This window comes from Thamnophis elegans, chromosome 4 (assembly GCF_009769535.1).
Source record: "Thamnophis elegans isolate rThaEle1 chromosome 4, rThaEle1.pri, whole genome shotgun sequence".
NCBI lineage: Eukaryota > Metazoa > Chordata > Lepidosauria > Squamata > Colubridae > Thamnophis > Thamnophis elegans.
Genome location: NC_045544.1, coordinates 132,938,213 through 132,956,758, shown reverse-complemented (window position 1 = coordinate 132,956,758; position 18,546 = coordinate 132,938,213). Strand labels below are relative to the sequence as shown.

General features: G+C 44.9%; 1 protein-coding gene across 2 annotated transcripts in view; it reads right to left on the bottom strand.

Moving 5' to 3' along the window:
- Positions 1-18,499, bottom strand: part of HEATR6 (HEAT repeat containing 6) — a 52,079-nt gene extending 33,580 nt beyond the window's left edge. The window contains exons 1-9 of one of the 2 annotated variants that reach the window (XM_032216265.1): positions 18,211-18,499; positions 16,885-16,992; positions 15,631-15,771; positions 13,248-13,363; positions 11,687-11,801; positions 9,460-9,561; positions 5,537-5,674; positions 3,489-3,772; positions 202-379 (exon numbers count right to left, since the gene is read on the bottom strand). In XM_032216265.1, the coding sequence (XP_032072156.1) occupies positions 202-379; positions 3,489-3,772; positions 5,537-5,674; positions 9,460-9,561; positions 11,687-11,801; positions 13,248-13,363; positions 15,631-15,771; positions 16,885-16,992; positions 18,211-18,465 (1,437 nt within the window). In that variant the 5' untranslated portion in view covers positions 18,466-18,499. Of the gene's footprint in view, positions 1-201; positions 380-3,488; positions 3,773-5,536; positions 5,675-9,459; positions 9,562-11,686; positions 11,802-13,247; positions 13,364-15,630; positions 15,772-16,884; positions 16,993-18,210 lie in introns of those variants that run through there. The other variant, XM_032216266.1, reaches the window with a different exon arrangement.
- Positions 18,500-18,546: the final 47 nt, after the last annotated feature.

Below are 18,546 nucleotides of genomic sequence, written 5' to 3'. Positions count from 1 at the left end.
GGGGAGATCGTTCCATAGGGTCGGAGCTGCCATCGAGAAGGCTCTCCTCCGCGTGGTTGCCAGTCGACATTGACCGGCAGATGGAACTCGGAGGAGGCCTAATCTATGGGATCTAATTGGTCGAGTGGAGGTAATTGGCAGTAGGCGGTCTCTCAAGTACCCAGATCCACTACCATGAAGGAGGGTAACGAATCCTCTTACCTTAGGGGAAGGATCTTTTAAAGCAATTGTCATCAAAGACACCGTCTGTGGGCTTCCTATTCCAGGCTCATCGGGAATAAATGATGACCAGTAACCGTAGAGGATTTTCTTCTCTATGGATTTCACAGTGGAAAGGAAGCAGGTTAAAGCCCCTTGGCGAACTTTAGCTTGGAAAGACCTGGCATGAAAATAGAGACAAAATATAAATAGGCAGAGGGGGGAAAAACCTGATTTAACACCTTAAGTAAATGACATTGTCTCATTGGTCAAAGTGGGCAGCGGGGGAAGTCTTTGATCTTAGAACACAGAACATAGAATAATAGGGTTGAAAGGGACCTTGGAGGTTTTCTAGTCCCACACCCTACCTAAGCAGGAGACCCTATACCAGTGATGGCTAACCTTTTCCGGATCGAGTGCCCAAAGTGCGTGTCCTCCGCCTCAATGCCCCAGTGCATGTGCTGGCTGGTGTGTATGCACACCTCGCAAACTGGAACTTTATTTTCCAGTGCACACTTGCCAGCTGGGCAGCTCCTCTTCCCGGTCGTGGATCAGACAAGCGTGCGCGAAGGGTGGGCACTTGGTGTCGAAAAGGTTCGCCATCACTGGTATAGGGTCTCCTGTGAGAGCAGAAGGTTGGATTAGATGACCTCCAAGGTCCCTTCCAACTCTGATACTGTCCAGCTGAAGCCGGATGTTTCCCTATCCATACTGTCAAACATGCCTCCTTCAAAATTCAAGAAAGGAAACCCCCAACTCCATTAGTTGTAGAGAAAAGGTAGTTTTACTGAATTATGAAGTGAAAGCATCGGGAGTAAAGCAAGATCTGAAACGAAAGGCGCAAAATTGTACCTGTCCCAAATCCCTCCCCCCTCCCAACAACCCCAAGCCGAATGTCCAATCTCCAGCCTCCAAGGGTGTCATGTGGGGGTGCATCTTCAGGTGGTTTCATCCATCTGGTATGCAGAGACGGTTGGCCTTGACCAGACCTAAACAGGACCATTCAGCATGCGCAGAAGATGGTGAGAATAAAACTCCCTCCTCGTCCCGAGATAGCTCCTCCAGCATGATCCCCCTCCCAAATACCGAAACCCCCTCCCTCCCCGTTACCATGGCAGCCGATAGTAAGCAAAGCGATATAGAGGCTGACACATACTCTCAGTCTCCAAGTACTGAGATAAGATTGCACATCATTGCTTAATTTGTCAGCATATTGATGATATCTCACCCCTTGCGCTCACCCAGTGGCCTCGCCTAGATAGGAGAGGGGAGAGCACCAAGCTTTACAACACCCTCCTAGGGAGGGGTGTGTCAGCCCTTCCCCAGTCATCACTGCCTGGAATCAACCCCAGAAAAAAGGGGGCAAACCAGCAGAGAACCATGTTGCCACTCCCGATCGTCTGAGATCATCAGGATGGATACCACGGTTGGGGGTACCGATATTTGTTGCCATGGTTTTGTTTTTACAGATGCAAATTGCCCCGTGCCATTTGAAGCCGGCAGTATGCAAAATATTAACCCATGAATAATTGGGAAAACGCTCTCTTTGCTTTTAGGCAATCCTCGACTTACAACTTTTCTTTTAGTGACCAAAGTTACAACGGCAGTGAAAACGGTGATCTACCGTATTTGTCGGAGTATAAGACGCACTGGAGCATAAGACGCACCAAGATTTTGAAGAAGCATTTAAAAAAAAAAAAAAATGCACTCTGCAGACCTCCCCATTCATGCCCATTTTTTTTTTCAAAAAAAGGGCATGAATAGCCTTTAGGAGGCATGTAGAGTGCTCCTGGGGGGTGGGCCAAAAATGAGCAAAAAAACGGCCCATTTTGTGCTCATTTCTGCCCTCCTCAGCCCCCAGGAGCACTCTGGAAGCCTCCTAAAGGCTCTGCACGGCTATTTTGGTGAAGGGGTGGGGTTTCAGGAAGCCAAAAATGCTGTATTCAGTTTATAAAACGCACCCAGATTTTCAGCCTCTTTTTAAGGGGAAAAGGTGCGTCTTATACGCCGAAAAATACGGTATGTCCATTTTTTCACACATACGACCGTTGTAGCACCCCCATGATCACATGATCAAAATTCAGAGGCTTGGCAATTGGCTCGTATTTATGTCAGTGTCCTGGGGGTCATGTGATCCCCTTTTGTGACCTTCTCACAAGGAAAGTCAATTGTTGGAATCCATTCCGGGTGTTTGTGTGCAGGGCAGCTTCTGCTGTCTGAAACACACACACACAGGGATGCAAAAACATCGCACCAGAAACATCTTTCCGGCCTAACTGTCAAGACTCACTATGCAGCCTCATGTAACAAGAACTATGTGAGCCAGTTACTCCCACACCTGCCCCTTCTCCCCGCTAGGCTGTGCTGTAACTTTCTATTCCCCCTTTCCCCCTCCCAATGCCATGCAGCTTGTAACTTTCTATTCCCCCTTTGCCCACCCTTTGCCATGATGTGATTTTCTATTGGTTTATTTGTAGAACGCTGTGATTTTTCATTAGTTTACTTGTACCATGTGTGATTGTATATGCCTTTTGATACACTCCTTTTTGATGACGCTGTAACTAACTTTTCTAATAAAAGAGCCCTTCGAAGTTCTTTCGAAGCTTAGCTCATCCCAAGGAATTCTGTCTGGTGTTTTCCTTTTGATTAGGCAAGGACACATGAGCAGTAAAAGAGCCGAGGTGGCGCAGTGGTTAAATGCAGCACTGCAGGCTACTTCAGCTGAGTGCAGTTCTGCAGTTTGGCTGTTCAAATCTCACCGGCTCAGGGTGGACTCAGCCTTCCATCCTTCCGAGGTGGGTAAAATGAGGACCCGGATTGTTGTTGGGGGCAATATGCTGACTCTGTAGACCGCTTAGAGGGGGCTGAAAGCCCTATGAAGCGGTATATAAGTCTAACTGCTATTGCTATTGCTATTGCTAGCCCTCCAGTGTGGCAACAACGCCGCAGTCAATGGGGGAAAAGCCAGATTCATTTAACCACCGTGGTGCTAACCTTAACAACTGCGGTGATTCATTTAGCAACCATGGCAAGAAACAGCCTTTAACAACAGTCTCACCTAGCAACCGTATTGGGATCGTTAAGTCGAGGACTACCTGCACTTGTTACCAACAGAGGCAGGGAGGGGGAAGTGAAGAAACCAAGCGAGGAAAAAAAAAATCTGCTTTTGAAAGAACTCGAGTCAAAGAGAATTCAGCCACGCTGCTGGAAAAGGAACACACACCTCAAAGCTGCATAATGGCAGCAGGATGTGCGTGCGTGTGTGTGTTTAAGTGGTTGCCATCACAAACCTTGTTTTGCTCTGCATTCCACCTTCCGCATCAGAATATTCTGAGTCACTGCTGCTGATTCTCTTCCAGCTGAAAGCGTGGGAAGATAAACGCTCTTTCGCAAGTGAGGGATATTTATCACTGAATGCCCAATTTGTCATCTTCGAGCCCCGATCTTGCGATAACTCATCCTTTAATGTGGGCTTCTCCACTCTGCCTCCTTCGGCACCTCCTGGCTGCTCTTTTACTCCTTCTTCTTCCGGCTTCCCTTTCTTCGGTTTTCCTTTCGGCTTCTTCCTCCTGTTCTGTGAGAAGCAGTTGTGGGGCGTAGAAATGATTACAAACACAAGCCTTTTCAATTCAAGGGATTGTGTGCCGTTCTCTTTAATCAATCCAAGCATCTAATGTTTTTTTTTTCTTCTAAATATTAATATAGAATAGCCTGGATAGGATTTTTCTCTCGGCATCAAGAAATCTATCTCAACTTAAGAGGCCGCGTAAGACTTATTCTCTTGGCTTAAGGTGCTGTTGTGGCCCGCCAGCAGCCAGCAGAGTTGGCAGCAGATTCGGAGAGTGAGGAGGTTGGGGAGGAACATGGGCCAGTCCTGGAGTCTGGGGAAGGCTCTGATGAGGGCTCTGCATCAGAGGCAGAGATGGGGCCAGGGCCACCTGACAATTATCAGCTGCCTTCAGAGACAGAGATCCTTTGAGGCAGAGGAACAGCTGGAGCCTGTTCCCAGTGTGCGCATGTGCAGAATTGCCAGATGAAGGGAACAGCTAAGAATCAAGGGTTGACTTGGGAATAAAGCCACAGGTGGAAGGTGAGGGGAAGAGGTGTTCGCAAGAGACAATTAGTTCATTCCTGCATTCTTGCCAAGTATTGCGGTGTCTGAAAGATATCGGCCTGGCCACTCTCCAAGCCGGATAAAAGTCGGGAATTGTGAACTATCTTGAAAGACTGTGGGAGAGGAAAGACTTTGCCGGAGAGGAATTCACTGTCAATTAAATAAAAGGGATTTATCGGGACGAGGACTCAGCTGCCTAGGTTAGAACAGGCACCATGCGGTTAACAGTGCCTCCTGCTCAAGATTTAAATCGAAGTAAAACAAATATTTCATGTTTCACAACAGCTGCTTTGGAAGTTCATCTTGTCCAATTTTCAGACCCTGTTTGGTTGAGCAAAAGCTCCCAGTTCAAATCCCTGACATCTCCTTTTAACACTCGAAAATCCCGGTTTCAGAAATATGAAAAGGAGCTGTCAGCTACTGTAAAACAGAATTTCCTTTCATATTCTGCTGCCCTCCAGTTGTGTTAAACCTCTTGTCCCCAATGAAAACTGCCATTCATGAAGATTATGGGATTCAGAAGGCCCATAAGCAGTCATTAATGAAGGCAGATAAATGCTTATAAACAGTGGCTTGGCTCTATAGCAGGGGTGTCAAATTCAAGGCCCGGGGGCACGATCCAGTCCGTGGGTTGCTTAGGTCTGGCCCACGGGGCCGCCTTGGAAACAGCAAAGGACTGGCCCGCAGTGCCCCTGTCAGCGAAAACGGAGCTCGGGAGGCTGCCTTCGGCCGTCCTGAGTTCCATTTTCGCTGGCAGAAGGTTGCAGGAGGCCATTGCAGCAGAAACGGAGTTCGGGAGCCCTTGGGCCGCCACAGGCAACCCCAACATGAGTGATGTCCAGGTGGCCATGGCCACCCCTGCCCCCCAAGGTCAAACACAGCCCTGATGTGGCCCTCAATGAAATCAAGTTTCACACCCCTGCTCTACAGCAATGTTTCTCAATTTTGGCAATTTAAGCTTTGTGGAATTCATCTCCCAGAATTCCTGGCTAGTTTGGGGAATTCTGGGAGTTGAAGTCCACAGAGCTTAAAGTGGCCAAGGTTCAGAAATACTACTGTACTGTACAGACTATCATGCACTGCTGTCATGTGCTTTTACCAAAACATTACTTTTTTTTCCCCCAGACAGACAAAAACAGCCCTCAGCTTGTGACCAGATATACGTTTTTTGAAGTGCCTTAGGTTTAATGCACAACGCACACAAACCGTATTTAAAAAGTTTACCCCGCTCAGTTTAACACTGTTCTGCTCCAACTTCTCTTGCTCGATGGGTGACCGACTGTCGTACTGAGGAAGGAGTGCTGGATATAAGATGCTGGGCATTTCTATGTTAATTCCAGGGAGTCCATGAAACATGCATTTCTGAAATCAAAGAAAATCCTAGGCATCAGCACTATAATCTGCTTAGTGCTTCATTAATTTAAATTAAATTACATCTGCTTCTTTTTACGACCAAAATTGAGCCCAATCACTACAGTTGTTCAATTGGTACTGGGGTTCCCAATCTTTTCTATACCCCGCACCCCTGGAACACTTCTGATATATTCTTGCACCCAGTGGTGGGATTCAATTTTTTTTACTACCGGTTCTGTGGGCTGGGCGTGGCTTGGTGGGCGTGGCATAGATTGGTGGGTGCGGCATGGATTGGTGGGGAAGGTTATTGCAAAATCTCCATTTCCTCCCAATCAGCTGGGACTCGGGAGGCAGAGAATAGATGGGGTGGGGCCAGCCAGAGGTGGTATTTACCAGTTCTCCGAACTACTCAAAATTTCCACTATCGGTTCTCCAGAACTGGACAGAACCTGCTGAATACCACCTCTACTCACACCCCTTAAAAAAATAATTATATGCATATAATTATACATACATACATACATACATACATACATACATACATACACATACATACATACATACATACTATAATTTTGAAACTTCTAAACCCAAGTTTTTGTACCCCCTGGAATATTCCCCTGCTGGGAACCCTTGAGTTAGCAGCACAGTTGTTAAGTGATTCTGGCTTCCCCATTGATTTTGCTTGTCGGAAGGCCGCCAAAGGGGATCATGTGACTGCAGGACACTGCAACTGTCGTAAACATGAGTCAGCTGTCAAGCATCCAAATATAAATCACGTGACCATGGGGATGCTGCAATGGTTGTAAGTGTGAAAAATGATCGTAAGTCACTTTTTAAAGTGCCGTTGTGATTTCAAATGGTCACTAAATGAACATGTGCTCCTTTATCGAAAGAAAGGAAAAAGAAACCCATGTATTCTTTTAAACATCGTTGGATATCATAATTTTATAGGATAAAATTTTTTATAGGGGTGGTGCTCATCTCCATTTCAAAGCCGAAGAGCCAGCGCTCTCCGAAGACGTCTCTGTGGTCATGTGGCCGGCATGACTCAACGCCATAGGCGCAAGGAACACTGCTGCCTTCCCACCAAAGGTGGTTCCTATTTTTCTACTTGCATTTTTATGTGATTTTGGACTGCTAGGTTGGCAGAAGCTGGAACAAGTAACGAGAGCTCACTCCATTACGCAGTGCTAGGGATTCGAGCTGCCGAACTGCCAACCTTTCTGATCAACAAGCTCAGCGTCTTAGCCACTGAGCCACTCTTTGGATACTATGGGAATACAAATTCTTACTAGCTGGTAATTTGTTCAGGATAGCAATGATTTCATTTGCACTTCTACAAAGCACAGGGAAGAGCTTTTGTGCACACGGTATTGAATTAGCACATCGCACCAAATCATGGTTTGCTGAATGAAGCATAACGACTAGGGCCACACACCTTAGCGGAGCTAAAAATCATGCTGTGCAAAGATTTATTGGATTTGCAATTGTGATGCAAAGCTCAAACCACAAATCATATTCTGGCTTAGGGTGACATGTGAAACCAGCTGCGAACTATCTTTGGACATCGTAATGCCTGGTGGATTATTGTGACAGATGTCAGTCTCGCCTCCCCCATTATACATACACAGTATAGAAACACCACCCCCTTATGGCTTTAAGATTAGACATTTCCATTACTATTTTGGAGTTAGCCCTATTCTGTGTGTGTCACCCACACTCAAAACTGTGGATAAGGTTTTCTTATGTAAAGATAAAGTTGGGATCACTGGAATGCCAGCCCGAGAATCTACACGAGGGAAAAAAAATAAGTAAGGGCAACAACGGAAAGGAGAGAAGAAGAGGAGGGAAAATAAGAAAGGGTAAAGCAGAGGAAGTAAGGGAGGGGAAGTAAGAGTAGGAGAGAGGGTAAGGAGGAGGAGAAGAGAGGAGGAGTGGGGGAAAGGGACTGGAAGAAGGAAAGAGAAAGGAGAGGAGGAAAGGAGAAAGTAGAGAAGAGAAGTTGAGAAGGTGGAAAGAGTAGGGTTGTTGCAAAACAAGATGGAGATACAGGGTGGCAAGAAAGTGACCCCAATGGTGTTTTATTTGTAAGATTGTGATAAATGTCGATACTTAATAGATAGATGTTAACAGTATTTACAAGAATGTATATTTGTGAATGTGTATGAAAGGAAAAAATAAAACTTTATGCAAAAAAAAAATGTGGACAAGGTGATTACAGTTCAGACGTTACCATAATCCATGATTTGGTTGATTTACTTCAAACATAGATGCTATTACTCTCATTTTGAGTTTCAGCAACAACAAAAACTGGGATGCACCTAAAACAGCAACTTAAAAGCCATTCATTTGACAACTGTTCAACCACACTGAATAAACTACACACTTCAGTGTGAGACCAGATCTCACACTTGAAGCCATCACAGCATCCCCAGGGTCACCTGATCACTTAGCAACTGACTTGTACAGAGGGTCCTTAACTTACAACTGTTCATTTACCGTGTTTCCCAGGAAATAAGACTGGGTCTTATTTTCTTTTGACCCCTGAAAAAAGTATGTGGTCTTATTTTTGGGGAGATCTTATTATTTTTGAGGTGCAGGTCGCCTGTACCTGCTGCCGTGTTGCAATATTTTTGGGGGGAGCTTATTTTAGCGCATGCACTCAAAAGCCCAATTGGGCTTATTATCTGGGTGGGGGTCTTATTTTCAGGAAACCAGTTGAAGTTACAACAGCTTTTAAACAAGTGACTTATGACCATTTTTCACAGTTACGACTGTTGCAGCCTCCACATGGATGCTCACGGGATCAAAATTCGGGGGCTTGGCAACAGGTTCATATTCCTGAGTGTTGCCGTGTCCCAAGGCCATGGGATCCCCTCTTGCGACCTTCTGACCAGCAAAGTCAATGGAGAAAGTCAGATTCACTTAACAATCGTGTCACTAGCTTAACAACTGCAATGATTCGCTTAACAAACGTGGCAAGAAGAGCCCTAAAATGGGACAAAACTCACTTAACAAATTTCTCACTTAGCAGTGGAAAACCTGGACTCAATTGTGGCCGTAAGTTGAGGACTACCTGTATTTATAATGGTTGCAGCATTCTGGGGCTATGTGATCGCCATTTGAGGCCTTCCCAGCCAGCTTCCAACAAGCCGTCAATGGGGAAAGTTGGATTTGCTTAACGACTGTGTGATTCACTTAGCAGCTGTGGCAATGAAGATCATAAAATTGGGTGCAACTCACGTATCAATCACCTTGCTTAGCAACGCAAATTCAGATCCCAATGGTGGTCATAAGTAAAGGACTACCCGTATCCCATTTCCCTGAAAATAAGACCTCCCCGGATAATAAGCCCAATCAGGATTTTGAATGCATGTGCTAAAATAAGCCCTCCCCCCCAAAATAAGCCCTCCCTGGAAATATTGCAACACAGCAGCAGCCATGGGGTGACCACGCTCGCCGCCTCCTGCACCTCAAAAATAATAAGACCTCCCCAAAAATAGGGCCAAGCGCTTATTTCGGGGGAGTCAAAAGAAAATAAGACCCTGTCTTATTTTCAGTGAAACACGATAGTAGACCTTGAATGTTTCTTCACAGACACGCCAAGAGGAATAAAAGCTGCATTTCCTATCAAATCAATTATGGGTACTGGGGATTATGCAATTCTAATTTTAGAAACCAGAGACATTTCAAAAGCATGCTACACCTCTGAGTACAAAGGCCCGTCAAAAACTTTTTCAGGGTTGTTTTGTGGCACTCAGGGAAGATTTCCACTTTAAATCTCTTGTCACCTTCAACACAGCAAGGAGGGAACCAAGGTGATCAGTCTGGGTCAGCCTCATCTTTCCTCCGTTTAAGAGCGACTGGATTCCTTTCAAAGAGTTTTGTAGCAGCTGGAAAAGGAAATGGAAAAACAATTAGCCTTCTTGCAACTCTCAGGGAATAGTACAACTCTATCATCTACAGCAGGGGTCACCAACCTTTTGGATTTCAGGGACCACTAAATTCATAATTTTAAATTCCACGGACCACTAATATGCTCTGCATAATGACCAGCTGGGTGGGCGTGGCTATGTGGCCATGGGACTGAGTGGGCGTGACCAATTCGGTGTCACTCACATCAAGGGGCACTTTGCCAGCCTTGACTCGCCCCGCCCCTCTCAGCCACTCCTTGCCTGGGCTCCTTAGGGCCTCAAGAGGAAGCAGTTGCTGGAGCTAAGCAGCCATCATGAGAAAGAGTTGGCAAAACAGCTGGCTCAGTTCAAATTGGATCTGACTGAGAAGGAGGCTCAGTAGAAACACCACACTGAGGACTAGGAGCATAGGTTTTCCAAGCAGAGGGAAAATCTGTGGGAGGGCAAGGCCAGGTACCAGCACCTGGAGGCTCAGCGGGCTGAGATGGTCAGCCAGTTCCAGGCCATGATACAGTCCCACTGGAACGAGGCCTTCCGGCTCTTCACCATCAGCAGTGCTTCCCTCCAGCCTTCGCCCAAAGCCCCACACCAGGAGGCTGAAGCAGACCCCAAGTCGAAATTTTTGCCCCCTCCAACTCACACAAAAAGACCCCAAAGGGGGAGACTCTCTGCAGGAACAAAAATGTTCATTGCATGTATCCATCCCAGGTTCCGTAATTTGAGGTTCCCTGATTTAGTGCAATATAAAAAAATGCAAAAAAAAATTCTACAGACTACCAACATTTTCTCGTGGACCACCAGTTGGTGACCGCTGATCTAGAGTGCCATTTTATCTAGGTGATAAAAGTCCAATGGCAAAAGTCTGCCTCAAGTGATTATAGAGTTTGAGAAGTTGCTAGAATGATACCGGTATCACACCCAACTTTAATTGCAAGCTCAACCTGTGGTTTACATTAAGTAACCATTGGGCTTATGTAAGATCATTCCATGTGAAATTGATTTCTAAATTTTACCACCAGCAACTAATTAGCAACCTCTGACAGTTCCCACAAAGTTTAATAATACAGGGGCATGATTTCCATGACAGGATGTCCCAATTTAGAGCCGAGGTGGCGCAGTGGTTAGAGTGCAGCACTGCAGGCTACTTCAGCTGACTACAGTTCTGCAGTTCGGCTGTTCAAATTTCACCGGCTCAGGGTTGACTCAGCCTTCCATCCTTCCGAGGTGGGTAAAATGAGGACCCGGATTGTTGTTGGGGGCAATATGCTGACTCTGTAAACCGCTTAGAGAGAGCTGAAAGCCCTATGAAGCGGTATATAAGTCTAACTGCTATTGCTATTGCTATTGCTACCTCTCTTGAACCCGTTACAATTCACAATAACAAGAAAATCCGGAAATGCTTCACTTGAAGCATGCTTGCAGGAAAAGCCACTATCCTGATTAAGGCAACAGCTGAAGTTCAACTGATAAAGGAGAATATTTGTAGCTCAGGGTTGAACTATGGGATGCTCTCTGAGCTTGGTTGTTCCCTTGCAGATGTTCCAGTAGTTTGGGTAATGAAATGCCTGCAAGAAAATAACCAAGCTCAGAGAGCACTTGGAATACTACATCCAGTTTTGGTCGCCACGATGTAAAACAGATGCTGAGACTTTCTAGAAAGAGTGCAGAGAAGAGCAACAAAGGTGATTAGGGGACTGGAGGCTAAAACATATGAAGAACGGTTGCAGGAACTGGACATGTCTAGTTTAATGAAAAGAAGGACCAGGGGAGACATGATAGCAGTCTTCCAATATCTCAGGGGTTGCCACAAAGAAGAGGGAGCCCAACTATTCTCCAAGGCACCTGAAGTCAGGAGAAGAAACAATGGATGGAAATGAATCAAGGAGAGAAGCAACCTAAAATTAAGGAGAAATTTCCTGACAGTTAGAACAATTAATCAGTGGAACAACTTGCCACCAGAAGTTGTGAATGCTCCAACCCTGGTCATTTTTAAGAAGATGTTGCATAGCCATTTGTCTGAAGTGGTGAAGGGTTTCCTGCCTAAGCAGGGGGTTGGACTAGAAGACCTCCAAGGTCCCTTCCAACTCTGTTATTCTATTCTTACCATGGAAAAGGTGATGTCATCTACTTCAGTTCCTTTGGAAGACTGTAAGATGCTCAGGAAAGCCTGAAAGCAGATCTCTCTGTATGATTCCTCCAGGTAGGGCTGTCCAGGTAGGCTAAAAGACAGGCAGATGCAAAGGAGGAAGATGAACTGCAGAAAAGGAGTAATGCTTTTATCTGTCTGTTTAGAAAATGCAGTAGAAGGAAGAAGCAACCCCTTCATATCAGAAAGCTCATAGTATCTGAGACCGCGTGGAAGGGGGGCAAATTGCTTTATCCAATGAAATGAGAGGATTTATTATGGAAAGCAATATCTCACTATATTATTATTCTTCCACGTGTTAGACAACATAGAAAGATAGAAAAGTGACGGTCCATTGAGTCTAATTTTTGAGGGCTTTTTTTTTAATTTGTTAAATTTTGGGGTTTATCTCAAGCATGTTTAAGTAAAAGTTATTCCCAAGAATGTTTCCCAATCTGTCTTTTCATACTGTCTGTATTTGCAGTTCTGCTATAGAATGTTAAATACTAGGAGTTTCTGGGGCAATTTCAGGGTGTTGAAATTACAGGGTGTTTTTTTACAGCTATTTAGATTCTCTCCTGCAATTGTGATCAAAATAAGGAAAATGTTAAGAATAATATTATAGCCTAACAGTGACTGGGTTCAAATACTGTGATTAGTCATGACTTGCTGAATAATACACAGGGACTGTTCACACAAACTAATAAGCCACAACCCTTAATATCCAAACCACAACTCTGGGTTTATCTTTTGCACTAAGCTATAGACAAATAAACCACATTCTGGCTTAGTACCATGTGCTGAGTACCAGGTGTTTTTTTTTTAAGAAAGTACTCTTCAATATCAGCTCCATCACTTCCACTGATATATTTAAAACAATAAAATACATCAATTAAAAATAATATGTTAAATTTGTATTTCTATAGTGAAGAACATTTAAACTAGAATGCTAACAGCTATTTGGAAGTCTATTAAGTAAAGGTAAAAGTTTCCTTCGCACATATGTGCTAGTCATGCCTGGCTCTAGGGGGTGGTGCTCATCTCCGTTTCAAAGCTGAAGAGCCAGCGCTGTCCGAAGACGTCTCTGTGGTCATGTGTGAACAGCATGACTAAACACCGAAGGCGCACAGAACACTATTACCTTCCCACCAAAGGTGGTCTCTATTTTTCTACTTGCATTTTTACGTGCTTTCAAACTGCTGAGTTGGCAGAAGCTGGGACAAGTAACCGGAGCTCACTCCGTTACGTGGCACTATGGATTCAAACCTCCGAACTGCCAACCTTTCTGATCGACTAGCTCAGCGTCTTAGCCGCTGAGCCACCGCGTCCCTTTGGAAGTCTGTTATTAACACTTAAAGACAACACACTTCCACAAAAATGCATTTTAAACTGGAATATATGGGCCTGTTTATCTGTGGGCCTTGGATTTAGATATTTCTTTCTAGACCTCCCAACGCTGGAATATTTGCATCCTCTATCCCTAGAAGAGGCACCGCATAGGGGAAAGGAGTCAAGCCATACCTATTGGTTTCAGTCATACCTGAAGCACAGGTTAGCCATGCTGTGTATCGCAGCCCTTTTCCTTTCAGCATCAGTTTCAGCCGGGCTGCTGAACTGCACCAGAAGTCCGTTTTCCCCCAGCAAATCTGGGAGATACTTAAAAAAACACCAGTCAGCACATATTCGTTGAACAAATTGGAGAAGAGAGGCAAAACTAAACTTAGAATTAGCGAAGCCACAAAAGCATGCAATAGCAATAGCAATAGCAGTGGACTTATATACCGCTTCATAGGCCTTTCAGGCCTCTCTAAGCGGTTTACAGAGAGTCAGCATATTGCCCCCAACAATCTGGGTCCTCATTTGACCCACCTCGGAAGGATGGAAGGCTGAGTCAACCCTGAGCCGGTGAGATTTGAACCGCTGACCTGCTGATCTAGCAGTAGCCTGCAGTGCTGCATTTAACCACTGTGCCACCTTGGCTCTTTAGTGCATGAATTCTAGAAGCTCAGCCATCTTATATCGTATTATGGCTTTCAGCCTGGGTGAACCACAGGCTACAATTAAAAAAAAAAAAGAGGCAAAAGCTGAAAATGTCATTCAGGACATCTCATTGTTTTCCCCATCATCAGATAGCAGGAATAATTCTGGGTTAACATGAGATAGGAAATTATCTTCTTCACTTAGCCGCCAAACATCCTATACTAGTGATGGTGAACACAGGTGCAAATGTGCGCATGTGCAGATATGCGAACATGCGCAGCAGAGACCCGAAGACTAGCTGGCTGGTGGGAGTCGGGGCATCCCAACACCGGCAGTATGAAAAGAGGTAATTTTTTTTTTTAATAGCAAAGTTGGAAGGGACCTTGGAGGTCTTCTAGTCCAACCCCCTGCTTAGGCAGGAAACCCTATACCGTTTCAGACAAATGGCTATCCAACATCTTAAAGACTTCCAGTGTTGGGGCATTCACAACTTCTGGAGGCAACTTCTGTTCCACTGATGATTGTTCTGACTGTCAGGAAATTTCTCCTCAGTTCTAAGTTGCTTTTCTCCTTGATTAGTTTCCACCCATTGCTTCTTCTTCTTCTACACTCAGGTGCTTTGGAGAATTGTTTGACTCCCTCTTCTTTGTGGCAGTCCCTGAGATATTGGAACACTGCTATCATGTCTCTCCTAGTCCTTCTTTTCATTAAACTAGACATACCCAGTTCCTGCAACCGTTCTTCATATGTTTTAGTCTCCAGTCCCCTAATCTTCTTTGTTGCTCTTCTCTGCACTCTTTCTAGAGTCTCCACATCTTTTCTACATCGTGGCGACCAAAACTGAATGCCGTATTCCAAGTGTGGCCTCACTTTTTTCAGTGTCATTGTTACTTTGCACAGTCACTAAATAAACCGTTGTAAGTCAAGGACTATCTGTGCCAGGAACTAAAAAGTTTGATTAGCCCTTCTGCTTTGGAGCTATTGGTAAGATAGAGTGCAGAGAAGAGCAACAAAGAAGATTAAGGGACTGGAGGCTAAAACATATGAAGAACAGTTGCAGGAACTGGGTATGTCTAGTTGAATGAAAAGAAGGACTAGGGGAGACATGATAGCAGTCTTCCAATATCTCAGGGGTTGCCACAAAGAAGAGGGAGTCAAACTATTCTCCAAGGCACCTGAGGGTAGAACAAGAAGCAATGGGTGGAAACTAATCAAGGAGAGAAGCAACTTAGAACTGAGGATAAATTCCCTGACAGTTAGAACAATTAATCAGTGGAACAGAAGTTGCCTCCAGAAGTTGTGAATGCCCCAACACTGGAAGTCTTTAAGAAGATGTTGGATAGCCATTTGTCTGAAGTGATGTAGGGTTTCCTGCCTAAGCAGGGGGTTGGACTAGAAGACCTCCAAGGTCCTTTCCAACTCTGTTATTCTAAATTCTAAAGATCCATAGGGATCCAAAGGGATGGACTGAATTATGAACCTTATTTGTTTTTGGTTCTACTACTCAGATGGCAATTCTCAGCCACAAGTATTGACATTTCCTTCTAACCTCTAACTCAGAGGTCTTCAAACTTGGCAACTTTTAAGACTTCAACTCTGTCCACAAGTCTTAAAGTTGCCAAGTTTGGAGACCCCTGCTCTAACACCTCTGCCCAGAATTCTCCTCTGTAGAATTCTGGGTGCTGAAGGCCACAACTCTTAAAGTTGCCAAGGATCGGGACCCCAGCTCTAACTCCTCTGCCCAGAATTCCTCTGCACTAGGCCAGTGTTTTTCAACCTTGGCAACTTGAAGATGTCTGGACTTCAACTCCCAGAATTCGCTGGCTGGGGAATTCTGGGAGTTGAAGTCCAGACATCTTCAAGTTGCCAAGGTTGAAAAACACTGCACTAGGCAAATAGAAAAAGTTCCCAAGCAAGAGGTTCAAAATTATGTTTCAATCCACCTTTTGGCACTTGTGTCCATTGTTGTAGACAGAAGCCGCCAAGGCTTGCAGAATTTCAACATGCGTCCAGGTGCTGCATTTTCTCAGAGCAGAGATGAAATAAGGCATCAGATAATTCAGGCTCTCTTCATCAAGTGCAACCTGCAATTGCAGAAAGAAAAATGAAATTAGCATAATCTTGAATTGGGGAATTCAGGATGATACTTATTAAGCCAAGCAGTAAATCAGTTTCATCAACCATTGTCTCCTGTCTTTCAAAAATGGCATTCAGAAGCCGAAGAAAGTAACCGCTAATAAATCCACTAGCTGTCTCATCTGCATACGGAGAAGAGACAAAAAGTGTGCTACATTTATAGTAACTGTATCATTTTTCTAATGGCAGAAAATGATTCTTCCTTTATAATGTAAACAAGATGACTAAATATACTAGCAAGTCAATGAAAACAATTATGAGAATTTGAAACAATGCTGTTGTTAGTTGCCAAATCGTGTCCGACCCATTGCGACCCCATGGACAACACTCCTCCAGGCCTTCCTGTCCTCTACCATCCTCTGGAGTCCATTTAAGCTCACGCCTTCTGCTTCGGTGACTCCATCCAGCCTCCCCATTCTCTGCCGTCCCCTTCTTCTTTTGCCCTAAATTGTTCCCAGTATTGGGCTCTTCTCCAGTGAGTCCTTCCTTCTCATGAGGTGGCCAAAGGATTTAAGTTTCATCGTCAGGATCTGGCCTTCTAAAGAGCAGTCACGATTGATCTCCTCTAGGACTGACCAGTTGGATCACCTTGCAGACCAGGGGACTCGCAGGAGTCTTCTCCAGCACCAGAGTTCAAAGGCCTCCATTCTTTGGTGCTCAGCCTTTCTTACGGTCCAACTTTCACAGCCATCCATTGCAACTGGGAAAACCAGAGCCTTGACTAGACACACTTTTGTTGGCAGGGTGAGGTCTCTGCTTTTTAGTATGCTGTCTAGATTTGCCATAGCTTTCCTCCCCAGGAGCAAGAATCTTTTAATTTCTTGGCTGCAGTCCCCATCTGCGGTGATCTTCGAGTCCAGGAAAATAAAATCTGTCACTACCTCCATTTCTTCCCCATCTATTTGCCAAAATTTGAGAAAAAGTGATCCAATGGAGAAGAAAATAGCAACCCACTCCAGTATCTTTGCCATGAAGTCCCCATGGTCAGTATAGTTGAAACAGTAGCTGACTTAAAATTAGATGCTCCACCAGAATATGGCAAAAAAAATCAGTTTTCTCACCTGGAATCTGTTGAGCAGCTGGTGAATTAATTGGCACACTTTATTGACAAGATGTTCTTGATTAAGCTGGACTAGTTTACAAGCTTGGACAATTAGTTCACAAATGTCCTGTCATATAAAAGAAGACAAAAAAGTGTTGTATTAGTTACTCTTAATATCCTGAAAGACACAGAGATGAAATTGAATTGACAATACAGGTAATCCTCAACTTATAACAGTTCATTTAGTTACTGTTCAAAATTATAACTGCACTGAAAAAAGTGACTCATGACCATTTTTTACTATTATTACCATTTCAGCATCTCCCATGATCACATGATCAAAATTAAGACGCTTGGCAGCTGGCTTATATTTATGACGGTTGCATTGTCCTGGGGTGATATGATCCTTTTTTGCGACATTCTGGCAAGCAAAGTCAATGGGGAAGCCAGATTCACTTAACAACCGTGTTACTAACTTAACAAGTGCAGTGATTCACTTGACAACTGTGCCAAGAAAGGTCATAAAATGGAGCAAAACCAACAATTGTCTTGCATAACATAGAAATTTAGGCACAATTATGGTCATAAGTCGAGGACTTTCAATCCAACCTATCTTATAGCTTTGTTGTTGCGAGGTTGAAATTGGTAAAAAAAAAAAAAGAATACTGTAGGTAGCCGTCGACTTACAAGTTCATTTAGTGACCAAAGTTACAACAGCACTGAAAAAAGAGACTTATGACTGTTTTTCAGTTATGACCTTTGCAGCATCCCTGTAGTCACATGATCAAAATTAAGAGGCTTGGCAACTGACTCATATTTATGACGGTTTTAGTGTCCCGGGGGGTCATGTGATTCCTTTTTGCGACCTTCTAACAAGCAAAGTCAATGGGGAAGCCAGATTCACTTAACAACCATGTTACTCACTGAACTGCAGTGACTCAATTAACTGTCTGGCCTAGCAACAGAAATTTTGGGCTCCGTTATGGTCATAAGTCTCTCAAACTAACTTATCTTATAGATTTGTTGCTGTGAGGTTAAAAATGGGGGGAAATAGAACTAAAAAAGAATATTACATAATGGAAAAAAGTGAGTCAATCTGGCCCTGCCTGTGGATGATCCTGGGCAGGGTTCTCCAACCATGGCCCCTTTAAGACTTGTGGACTTCAACTCCCAGAATTCCTCAGTCAGTTTTGCTAGCTGAGGAATTCTGGGAGTTGAAGTCCACAAGTCTTAAAGGGGCCACGGTTGAAGACCCCTGATCCTGGGGACCCACCCTTGCTTGGAGTCTATTTCCTCCACCCCATCAAGCTCCCCCGCCACTCCTCGGCCTTCTCCGGCTACTCACCTCCGGCTTCGGTCCCCACGGCGCCGCTCCTCCCGGGCCGCATGTCTCGGACATGAGCTCGTCGAAGAGCAGGTGGAGCTCGGGGCGGCGGCGGCTGGCGTTCTCCCCTCCCGGGGCCTGGCTGGGGTCGGGGGCGAGCCTCAGAGCCTTCAGCCGCGCCAGGTAGCGTTGCAAGCAGAGCCCGGATTCGATCCAGGCCGGGTTGGGTTCTGCTGCAGCTGAGTCTCCTCCAGCCATGCAGGCCTCAGCCGCCATTTTTTCCAGTTCGTCTGCCAGTTGCTAGGGCAACTAGGCCGAGAAGGGACGCCCAGGCCTAGCTTCCGGATAAAAGCCAGG